Below are 22,123 nucleotides of genomic sequence, written 5' to 3'. Positions count from 1 at the left end.
ATGTTAAACATTGGACATGTTAAACATTGGACATGTTTAACATTGGAGATAAACATGTCCAATGTTTATCTCCAAAACATTGGACATGAGCTGTCCCTCTGATGAACTCGTTCCCCAATCTTATCCGTTACATCCACTTTGTTCCCAAAGAGAACCTGAACGTCCGTAAATCTGAAGCCTCCGTTTATTTCTGCCTCTTGTCACTGCCACCGTCAGACAATATCACTGGTCTCACGTCTTCAGTCTTATGCAAATTTAGCAACAATAACTTGTTATTTGTCAACCGTGCAACTTATCAGTGAAAACATCAGAAAAGCTTCCTGTTATGTTAGTGAAATCCTTCCTTTCAAAGAATAAATGTGTAAAATGTGTTCTCAGATCATCAGGCCAAGGATGGATACAGTTAGCATCAAAATACGTAAATGGCAATAAATGATCTGCTGGTGTTGTGTCAATGCTCCAGACCTCTCAGGTCTTCTGGTTCTGCACCCTCAGAGCCAGAAGCAGCATTCAGCTTCTTCTCTGCACCACAATCTGGAACAAACTTCCAGAAAACAGCAAAACTGACCGAAAGGAGCGCCAACGACACAGCCGACTTTGCAGTACCGTAATCCCACCACACGTTGAGCTATCTGAAAAATTCCAAAGGTTTCTGAAAGGGGAGACATTGCGCTTTCCAGCCAATATCGGGTTGTTACGGTGATTTCCCTCCCGCCGCAGCAGAAGGTGACATTAATCTGAGGGGCAACTCTTTTAATAGACGGTAAATTACGAAAATAACTTGGTAGATATTGAAAGTTCCACTTATTATGAGTAAATATATTTACTAACAGGACATTTAAAGAACAGCGTACAATTAAAATAAGCAAAAATATCCAATAACTACTTATTTTATCTTAGGATCATGTAAATTCTTTTTTCAAGTAGTATGAACAAAATTTCTGATCTGATATTGAATTTTATTAAATATCACTATGAATTATACTCAGAAACATTTAGTGTGAACAGGACATTATCTTCAAGCATTAAAATATTAACATTTTCTCTAAAACACAAGAGTCAGATACACTTCCATCTCAGGATACAGCTGCTAAGCACTCTGGGTAATAGTTTCCACTCCTGTTTTTTTATTATTTTTTTTTTAAGTGATAACTTAAAAACTCTAGTTTATTGAACTCTTGGAGGTTTGACAAAATTAATAACAAGTTAACACAACTTCCTACTGTATGTTTCACAAACTCACACATTTAGGTTTAAAATGTAAAACTTGCTAAAGTCATTTGACTTAAAGAGCAGAAGGTGGTAGACACAGTGTAGGCGGGAAATAAACAAAGCGTATGTTTTAATTTTTTTTTTCTGGACAATCAGTTTATCTCTGAGCAGAAATTTGAACTTGGTGATCATCAGCCAAGAAAAAGTCCATATAATGCTAACAAGATGGCTAACAGTTAGCTTTCTGGGGAGAAAGTCTTCCCATCTTCACACACCTGCTATTTTGTTTACAGAGATAGGGCTCACATCTCACATGTCACATGTCCAGATGTTACTTGTAGAGAGATAAGATACAATGTTGGAACAAACAAAACCCATGTCAACCACAAACTATCAAGCAGGTGGAAGTAAACACAAATTCAGGCCTGGAGTAGAAACCACTTTCTCCCCCTCTTAACTTGTCTAGAGTTAGCCATGCAATTGAATCTTTCAATACCAAAGTTTTCAACAGAGACAAAAAGCAACCAGGAGCAAATATTTCCTCGTCGAAGTCTTCCTCATTCTGACAGCGGACGTTTATCTTGAGGAAAACTACGAGGTAAGCAGCCAAGTCAACAACAGAATATTTCCTTACGCAGCCCGTCAAATGAAATCCATTAAAGCGTCACCTGATGATATCTGAGGACGGCAGCTCAGATGCTTTCAGTCCTATCTGACGATTTGACATAAAGAACGGCTTGAGCATCAAAACAGACCGGCGTCAAGCTTTCCCCAATACGACTCTAAGCTTTACCTGCTGCCAAAGAAGCTCGAATCACTCATCAATCTGAATCTGTCCGTACGTCTCCACAAAAATTGTGATAAATTATTAAATGTTCAGAAATGCTTTATAAGCACTAAAGTTCAGTTTCAAACTCAAGAGTTTGATTTCACCAATCTTTTTCTTTCCGTATAACACAGCAATGCTTTTTTTTTTTTTTTTTCCGGCCAGATTACTGTCATTACCTTAAGGTGTAAAGTATTTTTCCGTCGTTCCATATCCTGAGCAGCTGGTTCGGCATCGTGATCCAATGGGAGTCTGCGGTCTTGGAGTTTCTAAAGATGGTGTCTGGCAGCCAAATGAGTCCAACCATGTTGCTGTTCAAGGTCAGTATTTTCATTGTGCTGTTGTATCTGAGGCGGCTGTCTGTCCACGTCTGGGCAAAGATGATGTCAATTTGGTACTCCTGTCAAAAAAAAGAAGAGGAAAGGAGCACATAAAAATCTATTCTTCCATTGAAAAACTTCTTAAATGCTTTGTTTTAGCAACACAGAACACAAGCTACCTTCCAATTACAGTATTGTGTGTTTGAGAAATATTTCTCTATGCGATCCATCAATCTCAGCTTTGACTGGTCGAAGTGTTTATCATTTTCCTTGTTGGTTGCTCTTTCTGTCAACTCATTCGTTTCTATGCTAAGTGTAGCCTCTCCAGGGATCTTTTCAGTCAGTTTGTTTTTTTTAGCTTTTGCTGACAGAAATGAAAAAAGGTTGAACAAAAAAGAAAGTAAAATACGAGAAACATGCCACAATTAATCATTCATGCTAGATTTGTCTCTTAGCCCAGGAGATTGTAAAAAGAGAGCATCAGATGACTGATGATTGATGCGACCCAGAGCCTTGCAAAGGTATTCATAACTCTTCAACTTTGTTTTTTTTTTTTTTTACAACAAACTTCAATGTACTTTGCTGGAATTGTATTTGACAGACCAACACAAAATAGTGGATAAGAAAACAATAAGTAATTTGAGAAGCATGGCATTTGTATCCAGACCCCAGAGTTAAAAGTTTCTGAAAATACGATGTCACTGTAAGGCCTTTCAGGTAAATCTTTGCTGACTTTATTCAGCTGAAGACAGAAAATGTTGCATGTTTTTTTTTTCTCCCAAACTCAGTCAGATTGGATGGAGCAACCCCGTGAATGCACATTTTTTGTGCCAACATATAAATATGTTCGATTCTGAACGACTCCATTGTAGCTCTGGCTGTATGTTCTTTGTCCTGCTAGATTAAAAAAAAAAATAATAATAATAATAATAATCTCTGCCCAAGTGTTTTGCACTGTCCATCAAGTTTTCATCCAGGATAGAATTTAGTTCCATCAATCTTCATATCGACTTTCACCAACTTCCCCATCCCCAAGAGTGTCTGCCATTGCCATGATTCACTCTGATAAGGGTTTCTTTAAGATAATCGTTATTGTTTTTCTTGAATAAAAAACAGGGTGAAGAAGAGATTTAAAAAAAAGATAGAAACAAGTTGTAAACACGCTAGGAATACCACAACCCGCTAGCTGCTAGCTGCTAATGATACCAAAATCAGGATCTTCTCCATAGCTTTCAGCCTAAAACAAAACATTTTTTCACTCTTTTGGAGGCATTTGAACATTTAAAACACCTAATAAATTATTATTTTTTGTCTTAAGAATATAATCTGTAATAATGATGAGGAAACATGACTGATCATTCTATACTGAGCAGATATTCTTAGCTTGCTGTCGTTACATCCCTAGTAAATATACATTTGTGCATTCACCCGTATTTCCATAACTTTAAACACGATTTAACTTCATTGGGATTCAACAACATGGATGGGAGTCCTGTAGGTCATGACATGTTACTGGGCTAAGTGGAGCTAAGTGAAGCAGCTGCTAGCCGTGGCAGAAAAACACCCGACGCAGCCTTAGCAACAGTCGAGTCGCTTGGGTCATTTCTGGCAACAATTCACAGAAGGATGTACAGCATAATTAAAATAATGATGTGTTCCTCTCTCCTTCGCGCCCACGCATTTGAATTCAGCTGCCACCGCCTGAAATGTTTTGACCTTATGCTCATTCTGCACAGTGGCAGGAATGGCTCACCAATTAGAATAAAGTCTACATTCACAGAGCCCGGCGTGCGGGTCATGACCTTTAATTGTTTCGCACTTAGGAGGGAAAAAAATGTAAGAATTTTATGGCTGTGAAATAAAAGTGTTGCAGATAAACTCATTTAAAAATAATTTGAGGTGACTGTATCGACTCTGACAAGTAAATCTTATCTAAGACATTTGTTTGTTTTTTTTGCAAAGCTGCTTAATTAATTTCACATTACAAGGTGTTTTCATTATAATGAAGCGTTATGTTCCTTCGCTGCCCTTCCTTGTGCTGTTTCTAGTCTGTATAGGTGGCATTGCTGTAAATAATTTTGACTGTTCACTTTCAATTATTATAGAGAATTTTTCAGTAAAGTCTGCTGATGTAGAGGTTCTGCTAAACCGAAAGATCCTCCTGTGGAAAACAAAAAGACACATGATTTAAAGAAAACGACTGATTTATGCTAACAAACGTGACAGTAAAGAAAAAAACGGAGGGATTTGAGCCAAATAATAGAGACATGGATTACCTAAATTGGGTCAAAACAAGAAATGTGGGATGTAGAGTTCTACGTTTCCTCCTACACAATAGCCATGGATTCGTACATTTCACACATCTGAGCTACAAATAATCCGATACTGTAAATCCACAAGCATGTTATTGTTAAACTCATTCTCAGACACACTTCAAAATGGAATACATTTAAACATCAGTCTAACCTAAATCCAAGCAAGTGTGAGAATTTGTGCAGCGTCAAGCTAGTGTTTGTAAGTCAGCTGGTCACAATGCCAAACAACACCAACAGTGGCTAACACAGCAAGAAAACTATATCTGTGTATTTTCAGCACTGAGACAATGTGTTAGGCTTACATTATCTATGTTTTCTAAAACATTAGCAATTTTCTGGTATTGGTTTCGTGTAGCACAAGAGTTGAATGTCATTTGGAGCACTGGGTTGTTATTGTAACTATTTTGACTACCTTCGAAAAACAAAGCTATTGTTAAACATTGAACACATTTAAAACAGTCACATCAAACAAATATTAATGTCAGACACACAGAGATTTTAAATGATCACAGAGATTTATTGTGTGTGTGTGGGGGGGGGGGGGGGGGGGAGCTACTAAAACCAATTTGACCCAATATGTGAAACACCCTCTTTGATAAATTATGTAATAATTATGATGAATCAAGTTTTGATTAAATTCCACCAGTAAAGCGCCAGCCCTAATTACTTTCACACCTCTAAAGTCAGGAAATCATTTAAATAGAACCTGTGGGACAACACGAAGTAGGCTGAAATATCACAAAATGATTAAAAGAAATTTAAGCAGTAAAGTCATTTACATCTGCCAGTCTTAAACAGATTACAAAACCACTTCTAAAGCTTTGGGACTCCACAGCGAGAGCCGTCTCCAACTAGAGAAAACATGGAGCAGTGGAGAGCCTCCCATGAGTGATCTACCAAAAATACTTCTAGAGCACAGCAACGACTCAACCAGGGGGCCACAAATAAAAACATTGTCTAAAGCACAGCAGGCCTCACTTAGCTCAAAGTCAGACTTTATGATTCAATAATAGGAAAGAATGGGTAAAAAATAGGAAAATCGCAAGGAAAAATCCCCCACTAGTAATCAAACAGGACTCATAATCTTGCCTCACGTTTGGTATAAAACATCCTGATGACCCCCAAGATCACCAAGGTGTTTTATAGCAAGAGCACAACCTGAAGCTGTTTGGATAATATAAACAATAGGGAACAATAAACAATATAAAAGACTCATTGACTGTTATTGAAAGCGTTGCTAAGGGTGACAAAAATAGTACAGGTTTGTGAGGTCATTACACTTTAACACAGGGTTGGATTTTCTCCCCCTGAATAAATTAAATTACAATTATTTAAAAAAAACAGCTTTTTGTATTTACTCTATTCAATGTGAAAATTTGATTAGTGATTTGAAACATTGAAGTCAACAGTTGAAAACGACGTTATGCGCTCTATGCAGACATCAATCGATTATCCTATTCCAGTATTTTTGTCATGACATGTTACAAACAGTAAGCAGGTATAAAAAGTTGGTCAAATCTGAGTCAACTCCTGTTGTAATGATCTGGACGGTCAAAGTAACAGTTCTCAGTCTGATTTGACTTGCTGAAGATTTTTTGTTGTCCTTCCATACGTTCTAGGTTTGAATGTCTAATCGCGCTGTACTTACATTTATTTCTCAAACAGCTGACATCAAGGAAGCTTTACCACATTGACTCCTCTCTTCCAAATATGTTGGTGAATTTGTTGTAGCATGTAGGAACGTTACGATCAATCACTCACATCAAATGAAGTTAAAATGGCCAACCGCTTCGCAACAATGCTCTCTATTGACAATCACGACTTTTTAAAGAAGCCTTTATTATTATTTCTCAATCTCTTCTAAATCTCAACAAAAACAGCAAATCAGAATTTTGCATTGATATGAAAAGTTTGGGTGTTTAATCGCATACAAAGCGCCCTATAGAGACAGTACGTTAAAACCCAGTCTGTTGCTTCCTCTTTCACTGCCCCAATTTTTTGTCGATTCTCTACTGACGTATCTAAGGTAAAGTATCTAAATATATCATTTCCTCCTGTCAGTCTGACTGCTAAGTGGAGTCACAGTTAGAAGATTTAGGCTAATGGAGACATATATCTGCCATTACAGTTGGAATCATGTGGCCAGATGGGAGTATCAATCAGGAGAAAAAATCTGCTGCTCATAGCTTAATGTCAACTTTGATGTAAGAAGAATTTTTCTGCAACAGTTTTATCCGTTGCTTAAATCGAGCAGAAGATGGATTAAAAAAAAACGATGGCTGGAAGATGCAGTCAAGTTGTGGAGCAGTGTGGGGGGAGGAAGACCGTCCAGACGGAGGACAACACTGCTGGAGGGGGGGAGGGGGGGTAGCAACTGGGAAACTCAGGGTTTATGAGGCAAACGAGCAGACATGAAATCTGCTGACACACTAGTCACTAATACAAGTAACTCCTTATTAAGGACATTTCAGATTTAAAGAGAAAAAATACTTAAGCACATCGTCTCACTCACTAGCGGAACAAGTCAGCGGGGGAGGGGGGGTGCAGTGCGGTTTGGGCCGTGTTTCTCGTTTCATTTTTACCCAGGAAGCACATTGGCTAAACCGTGAGTCAAACAGTCACTGGGACTGACTACTATATATTCCATTGAGGGACAGTAACTTTAACATCACATACACCTTTCTGAACAGGCGAGGGCGCACTTTCTCCGTCTATAATCAGACATTAAAGCGACTTGAAACCATTCCTCCCTCTCTGGCACCTCCAGACCCAAAGAGGGTCCGTGCCTGGTCTCACTATACCCTGGGTCTGACCGCGTTTCATCCGCATCACAACCTCCCCCTTCATAACATAAATGGACAGTATTGTATGTTTTAAAGCCACATAATGCTATATTAAAGCACAACCAAGTAACTTTCTTACCTTCAGTTGATATAAAAATGATTATATGTCATGTCTGAATTAAAATAAATTTGACTTTCCAATTTAATGCCTTGAAATTGGGCCTCTGTCTCTTTAAGAAGCTCCTGCTCTGACACTCCGCCTTCCATTATGCTGTTTACAAACGTTCTCAGGAGCTTTGGACCGAGAAGTAGGGCGTCTGAAGAGCTCAGATGCTCAGTTCCACCAGGTGTTTGCTAATTGCGGCAGGCTAGTCTAAAGGAGCCGAGTGACCTGCTCTGTGACGCAGAAGTTCAGCTGGAGACTGAAGGTTCACGGAGAAGCTTTGAGTAAACCGGCGGTGCTTTGTATGAGGAGACGTTTGTCTGCCTAAAATGGTTGCCAGCAGATATTCAGGAATTTCCTCAAACATGGATGAAAGAAACAAAGCAACAAACAGTCCAGGCATGTTTTAACATAACATTATAACATGATAAAAAAAATAAAAGGCAATTTTACATAAAACCTTTATTCATTCCTTGGCGTTCGCCACTTTTCCATGTTTTCTGTATTTGTGGATAATGTCTCTGGCTGTCGTTAGCTTGAGTAAAAAACCCTTTGAATTGGTTTTTTAACCATCTAGACTGAACACAGGTTATTGACTATTCTAATCTGTTCTTGAATTTCCTTTTACATATATTTATTTTCCTTTTAGCCCACCTCATCTTGTCAGAAAGTGTCTATTTAATTGATTTCCTGATTTTACGTACTGGGCATCGATCAGGAGTTAGAGTGGCTTGTAAAATTGAACCAAAAACTGGTTAATCATGGTTATTTTATGATTTAACAATGGGGATTTGTTCCCTGTGATAAATGAAATCACCTTTTGAAAACTGCTTTTTAGACAAAGCTAGTTTTTAGCTTTGTCTATTAAAATTAACATCTTAAACATCTAAGAAAACAACAGACACAAATGTTCACACCTGTGTATTGGATATATAGTGGAGACATTCTAGAAAACGTCAGAATACATGTTCATATAATCTCATATATTTATTATCTAAGAACCCAGACAAGTTGTGCACCAGAGAATCTTTTGTTGGTTTATTTGTAGCTTTTTCAAATTGTTTTGTAGACAATAAATAGATAAATTGTAATTTCACATTCTGAAAAATAGACAACAAAAAAAAATCAAGGGAATAATTTTTTTTTAATCAAATTTAATGTAAAATCTACACTATAAAATTGTTTATTTTGTTGGGTTTTTTTCACATGGAGTTCTTTGCCCTGCACCAGGTTCTGTACTGTAAGTGGGGCAGAGCGTACATCTCCTCTGCACTGAGCTGCCACACTGATTATGCAGGGAGATGTGGGGACACAGTGCATACTGTATATGTGCCATCCTTTGGGAAATCTTGTCATGCTCCTTTGCTGAATCCGAGTCTCTCCTTGAGCCCCAAAAGGTTAGAATTTAAGAGAGGATGAGAGGAGGGAAACTTTATGATTCACATGGTGGGGCCGACGGATCGGAGCACTAGAGTTCTGCAAAGGTTGGAAGTGAAGTGCTTAGAAACACGTTTCGGTTTTAAAATGATTGAAGACTGTAACTGGAAGAAAAAGGTAAAATTGTGGAGGACGAACACACAGCAGTCAAATGTTTGGTGAGACCTCATCTGTTTGTAGCCTGTTAGCTGTAGCTTTGTGATACAACGATTCACATCTGAAAGGTCAGAGAAATAAAAACAGAACAAACTTCCTGTTTTAGCCGAGTTGAAACAGGAAGCAAGACAAATCCCCGCGCTGTAAGAACGCTAAACCTGCTCAACTTTACTTTGTGCAAATCTGGAACAAACTTCCAGAAAACTGCAAAACTGCTGAAACCTTTGATCAATATGTTTTTAACATTGACCAACATATTTGATCTATGTTTGCTTAAATATTTCGATGATGGCATTTGACAAAACGTTGTGTCTAATGTTTGTTTCATAAATCAGGGTTTCACCCAGTGTATTATCAGCCTGGTGGGCCACCAGGCTTTACTTGTGTCCCCACCAGGCTTACCATTACTTATTTAAGTTTATTTTTAAATGTTTGCATTTAAAAAAATGTTAAACAGTTGGACACTAACTTTATAGTTGGTATTCAAGTATTAATCTTCCAATCTTTCAATAATACATAATTATCAAGTGATATTTTCACATTTCCTGTCAAGTTTAAACATTTTTTAAGTCAAAAACACAATGGACTGCTGGATGAATGACTGACCTAGGATTAAAACCACCAGGCTTAGCAAGTTTTCTAGGGGAAACCTTTTTAATTGATAACTGTATGATGTTTTTAAGATGTAAAGCGCTTTGAACTGCCTTCTTGCTGAAAGATGCATCGCAAATAAACTTGACTTTAGTGAATTAATCCTTGTAAAGTAATTAAGAGAAGACAAGTTGGCAGGGAAAGATCAGAGAATCAGTCAGTAGAGAGGCAAGAAGAAAGCTGCTGTTGACATGTCCAGATATTTATTTATGAAAAAATTTAAAATAAATTTAAACCTTGAATCATTTTTCCTTCAACTTCACAATTATTCAAGACCTATTGATGGTCTGTCACATCAAATTCCTTTAGAATAAATGTAAGATTGTGGCTGTGGTGTTATCTCTAAACATGGATACGCCTTTATCAACCACTCATACAGGTTTTGATATGAAGATGTGCAAAAATTTGCCGACACTAACTGCAACAGCTGCCTATGTGGATGTACAGAATGTCGAGTATTTATAGAAAATTATAAGTGAGATTAAAAACCATGTTCTTGCAAAACGAAACAAGAGTCTCTCTGTGTATTTACCCTATGTTGTGAAGTTTTGGTGCTTTAATTATTGTTTACAGTTTTACAGCTAACAGTGGAGACATGACGCTTGCTTCCCTCTGACAGGCAATTTATGAGCCCTTGGAGCCAGGAAACATCCTACTCAGCTACTTTACAGACAACTTGGAGAAAGTCCCACTTTGTAGAAGAGTGTTACGCTGTGTCTTAATTTTGGATACGAAGAGGTTCCAAATACAGCGAGGAGGGCAGGAAACAAGCAGTAAGCAAGAAGAGCTGAACTGAGAGAAATCTCTTAAAGGGAAAGTACCATGTGTGTCCTAGACACATAGTGCCATTTTATAGCACAATAAAGCAACTATGTTACCGTTAGTTGCTATAAAAATGCTATATATCAAATATGACCTAAAAGAAATGTAATTTAACGTCTTGAAATTGGGCCTCTGTCTCTTTAAGAACTCCTCCTCTTTCTGAAACTCCCACTTCAGGAAGTCATCACAACATGGCTCCTCTTTAACAATGTTTTTACCATTGTTGCACTGAGATGCGCTGTTCTACCAGGTATTTGCTAATTGCTGCTGGCTAGTCTAGAGGAGCTGGGTGAGGGAGTCGCCGTGGAGGGCTGCTCTGTGAGGAGGAATCTTAAAAACTGCAACTCTGAGGAGAAGCTGCACCTCGTAGGAGGGTGTCTGAATGGTTGCCATGGGAGATTTAAATATTTCTCAAGCATGTATGAAAAAAAATCAAAGCAAAACTCCAGGTATGTATTTGATAAGGGAATAACATTATAACATGACCTAAAGCTCAAAATAGTCCATTTGACACAATACTGCCCCTTTAAAACAAAAATAAATTCTAAAAACATACCAAAAATAAGGAATAAAGGAAGTGAGGACACAGGAAGAGCAATGAGATCTGACTAGAAATCTGGGGCAAACAAGAGAGCCTGACACTGAGCTGAACATACATAAGGACTGGATGGCTAGATGGATGGACGGCAGTAATTTATTATGAAAAGTTGCTGCACTTGTCTCTTTAACTGTACCCCTCCAAAGCACTTCAGACAGACCAATAACATTTTCTAATAACCATTACCATTCTCATTTCATTTGGGATTTTTCCTCATACATGAACATAACGAGTCTCTTATTGAAAGCCCTTTGAATGTGAAAACCATCTACTTCGACTTGTAGTGAATCTGTGCAGGAAGGAATGAATCACCACCTGTTGGCCCATGGAGTCATGACACCCTGAATTATACGGCACATTGCAATTAAAAGCAGTGCAAGAATGACAACGGAGATTACTGTAAGTGAATTCATGTGCAACAAAGGAGCTTAAAATAGGGCTCAAACTAAAAGGTCGCTCTATGTAGTACTACTAAATATGTTTTAAGTACTTTAAGTAATCTACAGGCACGTTAGTGTCGCTGCAAACACTAACTGGTTATAAACCTAACCACACCGCTCGTTATAATTTGTAGATGCAAAGCAGACTAGAACATTAGAAATATAATAGGAAATATTATAATAAATATAATGGGAATAATATTAAATATAATGTGATTCATAAGGTAAATTATCTTATGAATCCATTTAGTTACACATATCACCAAAAATCAACCTCTACATTTTTCAAAAATAATAATGACAGCTGGTATAAAACAATATTGTACTAGACACACTAAAAAAAGAAGCAACTAACAAAGGAATCCAAAACGGTTTTGAAATATGAAAAGCATGGCATGTTTCTCAGATTTTATTTTGCAAAATAAAAGAAAATTCCTGCACAATTTGGTGTGGATCATAAAAATCATAAAATTTTAAGACAACAATCAATGTCTGACTTATTCTCTCTCTCATTATTGTGGCATTTAGCAAGCAGGAACAATTGTGGTTTGCTCTGATGTAACCCTGCGTGTCAATTGCTGAGCTGTATTGTATCATAACTACGATTCAGATTTTTGTGAATCTCTCCAGGAGATTAAGATTATTTTAAATTGACTGGAAAGCTTTCTTTATTTCTACATGCAGTAAAAATTGTGTTGAAATAGATTTGAATGAATGACCAAAGTTGGTCCACAGCATCCCATTCTTCCATTAAAACCTCCAGCAAACCACAAGCTACTAGTGAAGTTGGACTTACCATGTTGATTGAAGACACCGGTCCGATGCTGTTCACAAATATATCCACATCTATGACAGTTGGCTTCACTGAAGAAGAAGAAAAATAACATATATTTTACTCATCAAATTGCTCGCTGTTGCTCCATCCTCTACCTGCTTCTATAAATTAAAGTGAAGACAAAAAAAGGTCCTGAATTAAAGACACTTTGCTGTTCAGGAGCCTCTGAAGACAGAGTGAAGAGGCCCTCAGGGCGTCATGATCACACATTAGTCTTCATCGCAAACTGCTGTGATGCTGTGATGAAACACCTCCATCAGTGTTCGCTTGAAAGAGACAATTATGCATCGATTATTCCCCAGTGAGTCGAGCCCAGAGCCACACTTTTTTAGTCCTTATCCCATTAAGGCCCGACTCTCATTCCAAGTGCTTTCATTTGGCCTTCTTTCTTTAGTTTCCGTCTCCGTGGCAATCAAAGCTGTGCCTTAGTTGTTTTTTTTTTTGTTTGTTTTATTGTCTTTAAAAGGAGTATTTCAGGGGAAAAAAAACAATACACAAAGAATGGATGCTATTGAGGTGACATTTTCCTAACCTAGCTGCGGATTTCAGTTTTCTACAAGGAAAAAAAAGCAAGAGAAAAATCTCGTCAAAAGGCTTTTGCACAAAGGCGAAAAGGCCCAAGCATTGTGGGACAGAGGTTATTGTGTTTCCCATAAATATTTAGCAAAAACTCGACAGACAACAAAAACAACACAATGTTAAACTTGAAGCTTTTGTGATATAGAGTCTAAAGAAAGATGCTGCGATTCCTCATGGTATTAATACACCTTGAACTTTTATGCATTTTATCTCTTTACATCTACAAAACGTCAACACGCTAACTAAAAGTGTTACGTCACAATTAAGCATAAAGCAACTAATAAATGATTTTCACAGTTTTGTTTTCAGATAAAAATCCGAGGCCTCAAAAGTTTAGAGAATATCAGTGAACGAGCAGCGTCAAGAAGATCAAGAAACACATTAAAACATGTCAGGGTTAAAGTTGCAGAGATGTTTAAGGTTTATGCTGAAGGTTTTAAACATTTTACGGTGCACTGATCCATCCATTATCTGAAAACGGTCAAAAATGTGGCCAGGACAAGATCATCCACCTAAAGTAATGGTTGGTGTACACAGAGCGTTTTAAGGGAAGCAGGAAAGAGATCCATTGTTACTCTGGAGGGACTTGGATCCAGGTTTCTACCACAATAAAGACATACAGCTTCCTAACTTTCATGATTTACCTTCAAAATAAGGTTGATAAAACTTACAGAAAATGGACAAAAACACATGGGGGACATCACCTGAAAAAGGCACATATTTCAGAAAAGCAAACTCCATCTAGCAGAATACAGAGTTTAAGAAGCACAGAGATGGTAGATTCCAATGCCAAAGCTTAGGAAACCAAAGTGGCCATCAGCAGAGGTTGGGTGCCACAGCGCTGTGGCCTCCTGTGGCCACAGCGGTCCAGAAGGACTCTGAGGAGAGGTGCCTGATGAGAGAAAGACTGTAACTAGATGAGACAAATGGTCCTTGAATGAATTCGAGAACAGCAGCTGAAAGAGGCCAACCTCAACCTTGCCACTTGGAGAGGATCACAACATGACAGACTCAAAGTGAAAGTTGATGGTTGAAGACAATATCGGTTGTGAACTCCACAAATCGTTTGTGGAACAGTGGCAAAGGCAAAGCCGTTGTTGAAAGAAGTAAGAAGCTCAATTTTCAGTACGCCTTAAGATATGTAGATGTGAAAGAAGGTGTTCTGGTCAGACGAGGACACACGGACATGCCAAAACGTGTTCACAAAACATGTGGGGGTCCGACTGAGTGTGATCGCACTGCGCCTTTCCCCTCCTTGATCTTTCTGATTCCTGCCCATTGTGGATTGCCAGTGCCCACACCGCAAGTTTGGGGTGCTTGGAGGGAGTTCCTCCTCCTCCTTGATAGTGCGGTTAGATATAGGGTATGAGCCTCCATGACATAGAGGTTGCTTCCCCCGTACTTCACTGCCAACCTTGGGCACATGGCTACTCTGCTGGGGTGCCTGGTGTCTACAGTGGCTGCAGCCTCTAGGATTTGAGGCAACCTTCCCCTTGCTACTCTTGGGGGCTGGGTGGTAGCTATTCTTCTCATCATTGCCCTGGAAAATATAGACAACCAACAGTGGGGTATGCCTGAAGTGCCACAACAGGACACAAGAAAAAGAAAGGGTCATTTACTGAAATAGAAATAGATACAAATCTGGAGAAGTCATTCCACTTTTGTCACATGACTAAAAATGAACAGGAGCCACTTGCTTATTTCACTTGATCAATCTGGCCCCCCATTTTAACTCCAGCTTCCCTCGTCTTTGTCTTTAGGTAAGATGGACCTCATAAGCGCCCACACACTCTTGTCAAATCAGATATATGTATCCATCTGTAAAGGAAAAAAATCTCTCCCATCATTTTATATGAACTTTCTTTGTAGTCTTTCTCCACCTGCCAGTTTCTGTGACTGCGTTCACCTTCTTTCTAACAGATGGGACACCAAAGCACGCTGAAGGTGAATCGATGCAGAGAGCTGTTTAGATGCCATCCACAACTGTTCAGCAGCTGGGGAACAAGCAGAGTAGATCAGAACCCACGCCTTTAAGCTCTAACATTAGAATCATTCTGGGATCTTTTACGATAATTCACGTTTCTACACCATGACTGAGTGAGCTCCTGTTTCATGCTCAACAACAGACACTTCAAACAGACTCCTGGCAGGGAACTCACTGTGTGTAAGCTGTCAGGTAATAATGTCAGCTGCAGAAACAGGACGCGTTTTGCCCTGGAGAGCAGCCACCCAGACAAGCAATTAATTGGAGACAATCAACCCTGATAGCTGGTTCTCAACGCAGTGCATCTCCGATCCTCAGCCCATCCCCTCCTCTACTGACCTAAGCTTCCCTCCCAGACAGAAACCATTCAAATGCTGGTGCGACCCAGTGAATGGCTGTTGTTTTCACAGTCATGACGAGATTTATAAAGTTTTTCATGAAGTCATTTCAACTGCTGCTGAAGCTCCACAAAACACTCTATCATGTCCAGGCTGCCCTGCATAACAAGTCAACATAGATAAGTATTAAATGACTTAATCATAGCCGACGTCTTTTGCTCTGTTGAGGATCTTTCTCATTTACTTCCAAATTTCCGTTTACACAAAGCCACTCTTCAGATAAACTGGAACCTTTCTGTTGCGATCCAGCCGCTCATTTACACGTCAACCTCTCATCGGAGTCACACCAGCATTTTTTGCAACACCAGGTGCAGAGTGAAACTTCCTTAACACCCGTAACGGAGATGTGAAGTAGGTGAAGTACTCCACAGGTGAGATCAGTGATGGTCAGACGACACCAAAACCTCGGCACATCCACCGAGCAAACAAGAATGAAACCCTGTGTCGGTGCGCGTATCACTTTAAGGAAAACCACGTGACCGATACAGTTCCCGTGTCGTTTGGATGTGAACGACATCCAAAGGACTCATCAAATTGTATTGATGAGGGAAAAACTGTGTCGACACGTTTGTGGGTTTTGTTGGAGGGAGATACTTTGTGTTCTTTGCTTTGCGTTTTTCCTAATCAACACCTGAAAATACCGGCAGCTTCCAGGCAGCTATATTGTGCAAACGTTGCCTAAAACAAACAGCCGTTCTTGCTTTTTATTTCTTGGTACCAGTACTTTCACTGTAGCAACATCTTTTTACTAGACGCAGTTTGTCAGGAGGTAAACATTTTTGGCACTTCCACTATAAAGTTTTAAATTCAAGGCAGCCATGTTGAATTTTGAGAAGCTTCCAACTTTCCTTTTTGAAATTATGATTTCACAAGAAAATTTCTATTTCCTCCCTCCCAAAATGAAACACATGCAACTGCAACCTTCAACCGACCAGGCAGTGACAATGGATAAGAATCTTCATTTTATACTATTTCAATTCTGACACGGCATAAATTACTAGTACTGATTGTGTGGTAAATTATATTGGAGTTTGTTCCTACACCACCACTTAGCAGCAGTTCGACTAGCATCTGACAGCTAATGGTGAGGTGCAATTAACCAGGACTTAATTACAGTACCTGCTTGCTTGCTTGCGTGTGTGTTTATCTGCCTCAGTTCACTGAAACCATCTAAGAATATTGTGCTGTTCATGTTTACTTTATTTCACATTTTTAAAAGAAGATATTATGACCAAGAGATATACCAATTGGCTACTTAAGTAGCCAGTGGTCACCAGAATTGAGTGATATTTTTTTTCTGAACCAGCCCTGACCAGTGACCTTCCTGTCAGAAATTCAAAATTTCACTTATTTTATGAATGCGGTAGCAGTACCAGGCTACACTTACAACACCACTCTTGGGTGCGGATGTTGTTACTGAATAAAAAAGACCAATTTTGCTGTTTTCGGCATCAGAAATGCTTTTAACATGAGGCCACAGGAAGCACAAAAAGTTTAAGAGGTTCAGTTTAAGAAAACTGTTCTCTACTGAGATGTGTTGGTTGTTTCCAGACTTCAGGGTTGGTGACATTTTGCCCCTTTTTGAAATTTTGTTCACCTACTACCCATCCTTTACAGGTTCCCACTGGATGACAAAATTCAGATGTTGAAGAAGGTGCAAACTGACCAGGAGCTGTCTTCAGCAGATAGTGAGAATGTTGTAAAATGGCTACTTTTTAAATGGTCTGTCCTAAATCTGAAGATGTTGGAAGTCATTTTGAAATCTCAAAGTCAAGGGAAGAGTTAAAATTTTTGAGATAGTAAACATCAAGACTGCTGTCTAGCCTCATTCGTCACCCAGGTTACTAAGATAAAATGGTCAAACAATTTAAAATAACACCTCGTAGTTATTGCATTATTGTTTTAAATTGCTAAAATCTTGCTTGACTGTGTTTGATGCACTCTCTCTCTGTCTCTCTCTCTCTCTCTCACACACACACACAACAGGGTGTTCCCTTTGCAAAAAATAACCTTGAGCACCTAAAGCTGAAAGCCTTAAAAAGAGAAATTGCAATTAGCTAAAATCGCAAATTTGAAGTTTACATGAATCAAATCTCTTGGAAGAAGCTCAAGGCAATAAGCAGTGGGAAGCTAACACTCGGAGAAAGCATCCAGAGGCAAGAAAAAGGAGATCCTGGAACCAAACCTTCTGTAACATTAATGTGTCATCATGTTGGAAGCTGACAGTGACGCATTAGCTGTTCTCTCTCCAGGCTGACATCCGAAGAGTCCGGTTCTCTGACGAATGGACAGCTGTGAGCCAGGAGGAAACAAACTGCTCTGTCTGGCACGCCGCTATTTGTGATAAACATGGTCATGTGACCACACAGCTGGACGGTTTGCCGTTTCAGGGTGAAATATAATTAGAAACACCCTTGTCAGAACGGATTACCAGGTTAGCTTTACTCGGTTAGATTGAGATGGAACAAAAAAAATATCAATAGCTAAACTAATAAAGTTTTCGCTCCTATATCTCCCACCAGTTAACGTTTTCACATCTTGCGAAGACTTAAAATATCCAATTGGACTGAAAATGTGCCAGATTTAAGGAGTTAAACTGGTTATTTTTACCTCCATGCTGCATGTCCCTTTGAGGCCTAAGCTATCACGTTCAAACTCATAACCAAGGAGCTGGTGCTAAGCTACCGGTTTTACTCTGAAACAGATTTGGTGGCAAAAGAAGAAGAAACTTTTTGCTCTCATGTTTTTTCTCCATTATGTATTCTTCTTTAACCACGTTTTCACTTAAATTTTAACTTTTAATAGCCTAATCCCTCACACATTATCTTGGAGATGATCCAACTGAACATTTATTTCAGATTTACCAGAACTGACTGCCTTGGAAAATTTTGCATTTACATTTTTATATTTTGTTTGTTTTATTTTACTTTAGCCAGAGATTGTGATTTTTTTTTAGCTCAGTTTCCCCTGAAAAAAAGTTTAATTCATGTGTATTTCTGGATAAAAATCTTGAAATATCTAATTAATTTACAAACAAAAAAAAGAAGACGTTTTACTACAAGACTCAATTAACAAAAAAAAAAAAAAAAGAAATTCAGAACGCTGGGATTAAACAGATTTTTTTCCCCCAATGGTCCTAATGCTACTTTTCTCTGTGGGACGACAGCGTCATTCTTTTATTGGCGGTACTCTATTACCTTTATCCACTAAAAGAATAAAGGAGTTTTTATCATGTTTTCAATTATTTTTCCTACCTTCCTACACGACTGCATGAATGTGTCTCTGCTGCTGCCCTTTCCAGTCAACTCATTAATCACATTAGCTCACAGGAACTCCCCGTGACACGGCTTCACGACGGAGACTCGCCACCTATTCTTGGTGGCTATCGGAGCGGCGGCGCAATGACTGATGGCACCGAGACCTCAGCTTCTGCCATCCCGGTCCGGGCTCAGCAGCAAAAGGAACACCAACGGGCTCTGAAATATTCAAAAAGCAGAACAGATCGCCCACCTCAGGCGATCATCTGTTAGCCGGTAAGCAGACCCCAGAGCCGCTTCGAGACGGCTCCTTAATGACCCGAATCAAATAACTGCAACAAAGCTGCAACAAAGGGGACTTAACGTTCAGGTGGTTGTGTGTTTATCCACTTTATGTTGCATAGTTTGACCTTCATGAGATCAAAAGACAGATCTACTTAAAGTGAGACATATCTTCATCAACTTTTGATGCAGCCAGAATCTGGAAAAATCATCAAGATAAGCTGCTGGTTTGTTTCCAACATTTCAAGGAAATGTTTTTTTTTTTTTTTTTCCCCTCACCCTCATGGTTCTGAGCAATTTTGCCATGTGACAGAGAAGAAAAACCAAATCAATCAGTCATTATGATTCCACTGACAGATGCTGACAGTAACTGGCTTATTTACTAGGTAACAGTGTAAACAAAAGAGCAGCGCATTTGTTTCCATGCGGGCTCTCTGTCTCTTTTATGTCATCTGATTTTGAGTGGTGTGTCATCGCTTTTAGCAGGTCAAGTCACAGCGCTGCGCACAACGGAGACAAAGTAAAGTTGGTAAATTATAAGATGTCATTCTGATCTTCATCTCCGCACATTTCTCAGTGGAAGTCGCCACACTTACTTCCGTAGATTTCACTAACTTGAATCATGATCCCGCTAAAGCTAGAGACCGACCGAGCCACTTTTGTCACTTCCGATACACTGATCCCGATATCTGAGGTTTCGTATCGGCTGATAACCGATCGGATACAGAAAAACAGCGTTGAATTGACTGAAAACTTTTGTTTTTTAAAATCCTGACATATTTGATAACTCTGAACCATTACAGCACATTTAAATACACAAACAGCTGCAAAAGCTTGGTCAAACATGCAAGAATAACTTTAATTAGGAATATAACCCAAAATGGAAAATAAATAGTAAAGGAAACTGATGATAAAAACAACATGTCAAACAGGTAAAGAAGAAACTGCAGCAAACCTCTCAAATGGTTCAGAAAGAGCAAACAGGAACTCTAGATAAAATGTAAAAATCAATCATAGAATTCAATCATAGAAAGAGCCTAGAATTAGACTGAATAGATGTGTGCTTATGGATCAGGCCCGTTGTTACGTTAAACGATCTGTAATTGTTTTCAATATCAGGACCGATACAGATATTGATGTCGGATTGGTCAATCTGTAGTTAAAAACCCAGATGGAGATTCATTTTCACCACTCAGTTTTTTAAAACAGGCCCCTGATTTCTATGTTTTTCATTTTAAATATAAAAAATACCTGAATGAGTAATTAAACTCGAGATGAAAAGCCTGACTCAAAAATGTTTTCCAAGGAATTTTTCCGATCACCCCTTTGGGACGCCGATGGTGACCTCGGACGGCGCTCTTTCCTGCAGAGTTCTAACAATGAGCTCCAAAGATGCTTTTTTTTTCTTCTTGTTTCTACCGTCCTGCTTCACTTCAATCCTTTTTTAGCCTTCAGACTTTGTCACACATAATTTGAAAACTTTTATTTCTTCGTTCTGACTGTAGATAAGTCGAAGCAGTTGGCTGTTTTCTTGTAGTCGTTGTCCTGATGCATGAGGGTCGACAGACGTCTGCCTCACAGGAGCGTTTAACAGCTGGAGCTTGGAAATAAATCCAGGATCTCGTTATAACGAGAGAACCTTCTCGCTATAGCAAATTGCGAAACTCGATAAAACGAGAAATGTAGGGTTATGACAGGGCGAGTTTTATATCTGGTAATAGTGAGATAGTTTCTTGTTTTAATGATGTAAAAAAAAAATGCCCCTCTGATGGATTGCAGCATAAAGAGGCTCTCCTTCTCATAGTGCTGCTTCTAGACAACATCTAAAAATCCCAAAAGGTGTTGCTGCTTTTCTGCTGCCACCTTTCTTATTTGAAAGGGAAAATATTTTGGATTTAATGAGAAATAAATCTCCTTTTTTTTATTTCATTGAACGTTTTCTCTTTTGAATAATATTCTGCTCCTGAATTTATTTCCACGTTCTTGCAGTTTCAGTACTTAAATTCTCGAGTCTTTCCTATTTTGCAAAGTACATTATTAAAGAAAATGGAGTCATGTGTCACATAATGATTCTGTCCCTGGGAAACAGCAAGTCATAGATTAGCAATTATTAGTTCCTAGGACCTCTGATCAACATTAACAGAAAAACATTTAGAAAAATGACTTCAGTTACATTTATTTGATAGTGATTTAAAAAAAAAGATTTCTATTTCTTAATCATTATACGTTTCCTTCCATAGTAAACACAATCCAATTAAAGATTAGATTTTTCCTAAATTACCCATAAAATATCAAGTTACTGCAATGAAAGATACATATATTTTATATGTTTTAGAACAATTTACCAGACGACTTGCATAAAATTTGATTTCACTTACTCTTTTAGCAACTCAAGTATTTTGCGCAAAATACAAAAGCACTGCACACGTACAAGGAAGCTCGAATACAACAACAATTACTACTTCTGCGTTCTCAGTTGTATCATCAGCGTAGAAATCCATTCGTATTCGAGCAACGCGTTCGGAACGGCCCTTGTTGTTCAAATACGAGCTTTAAAAGTCACATTCATTAACGCAGAAAGGACGAGTTCAGATGACTTTAGGCCATCTGTCATCAAAAGGCCCACGAAACAACAAATGGCTCTCTGATTTACTTATCTGCGGCCCGTGGTCGGGGGAATTAAAAAACAAAGGCTAATTGCCCGCGCTGTGTTTCTCATTAGTTCTTTGAAGTCACCCACACAAGTTAATTTTGTCCATTTTGGCCGGGCAATCAGCAATGAATACAAATCTGCGATGCACTAGAGGCTCATAAATTGTGACTGTGTTTGTGTGTGCGTGTGTGTGTGTGTGTAACATAGTTGCTCCCTAAAGTAGCTCAGTGAAAAGGTCATCGTTCTTTTTTTTTTTTTTTTTTATAAATAGTCACTACATGACTGGACAACAACACCTGAACAGTGCGGCTTAGAGCGTGTGTTAACGTTCCCTCAGGCTTAAAATACCGCGACTCGTTTTCTTTGTCTGCTTCATCCATCCCACGACAAGATCCCACCGATTACTGGGGAC

The 22,123-nt window shown here is 38.7% G+C and overlaps 1 protein-coding gene across 1 annotated transcript in view; it reads right to left on the bottom strand.

Moving 5' to 3' along the window:
* Nucleotides 1-22,123, bottom strand: part of gabrg3 (gamma-aminobutyric acid type A receptor subunit gamma3) — a 44,157-nt gene that overhangs the window by 15,924 nt on the left and 6,110 nt on the right. The window contains 2 exon segments of the mRNA XM_017304351.1: nt 2,218-2,438; nt 12,520-12,587. Coding sequence (XP_017159840.1) covers nt 2,218-2,438; nt 12,520-12,587 — 289 coding nt within the window.

Source organism: Poecilia reticulata, linkage group LG4 (genome assembly GCF_000633615.1).
Source record: "Poecilia reticulata strain Guanapo linkage group LG4, Guppy_female_1.0+MT, whole genome shotgun sequence".
NCBI lineage: Eukaryota > Metazoa > Chordata > Actinopteri > Cyprinodontiformes > Poeciliidae > Poecilia > Poecilia reticulata.
The sequence above is the reverse complement of the archived record's forward strand: the minus strand, read 5'-3'. Positions and strand labels throughout refer to the sequence as shown.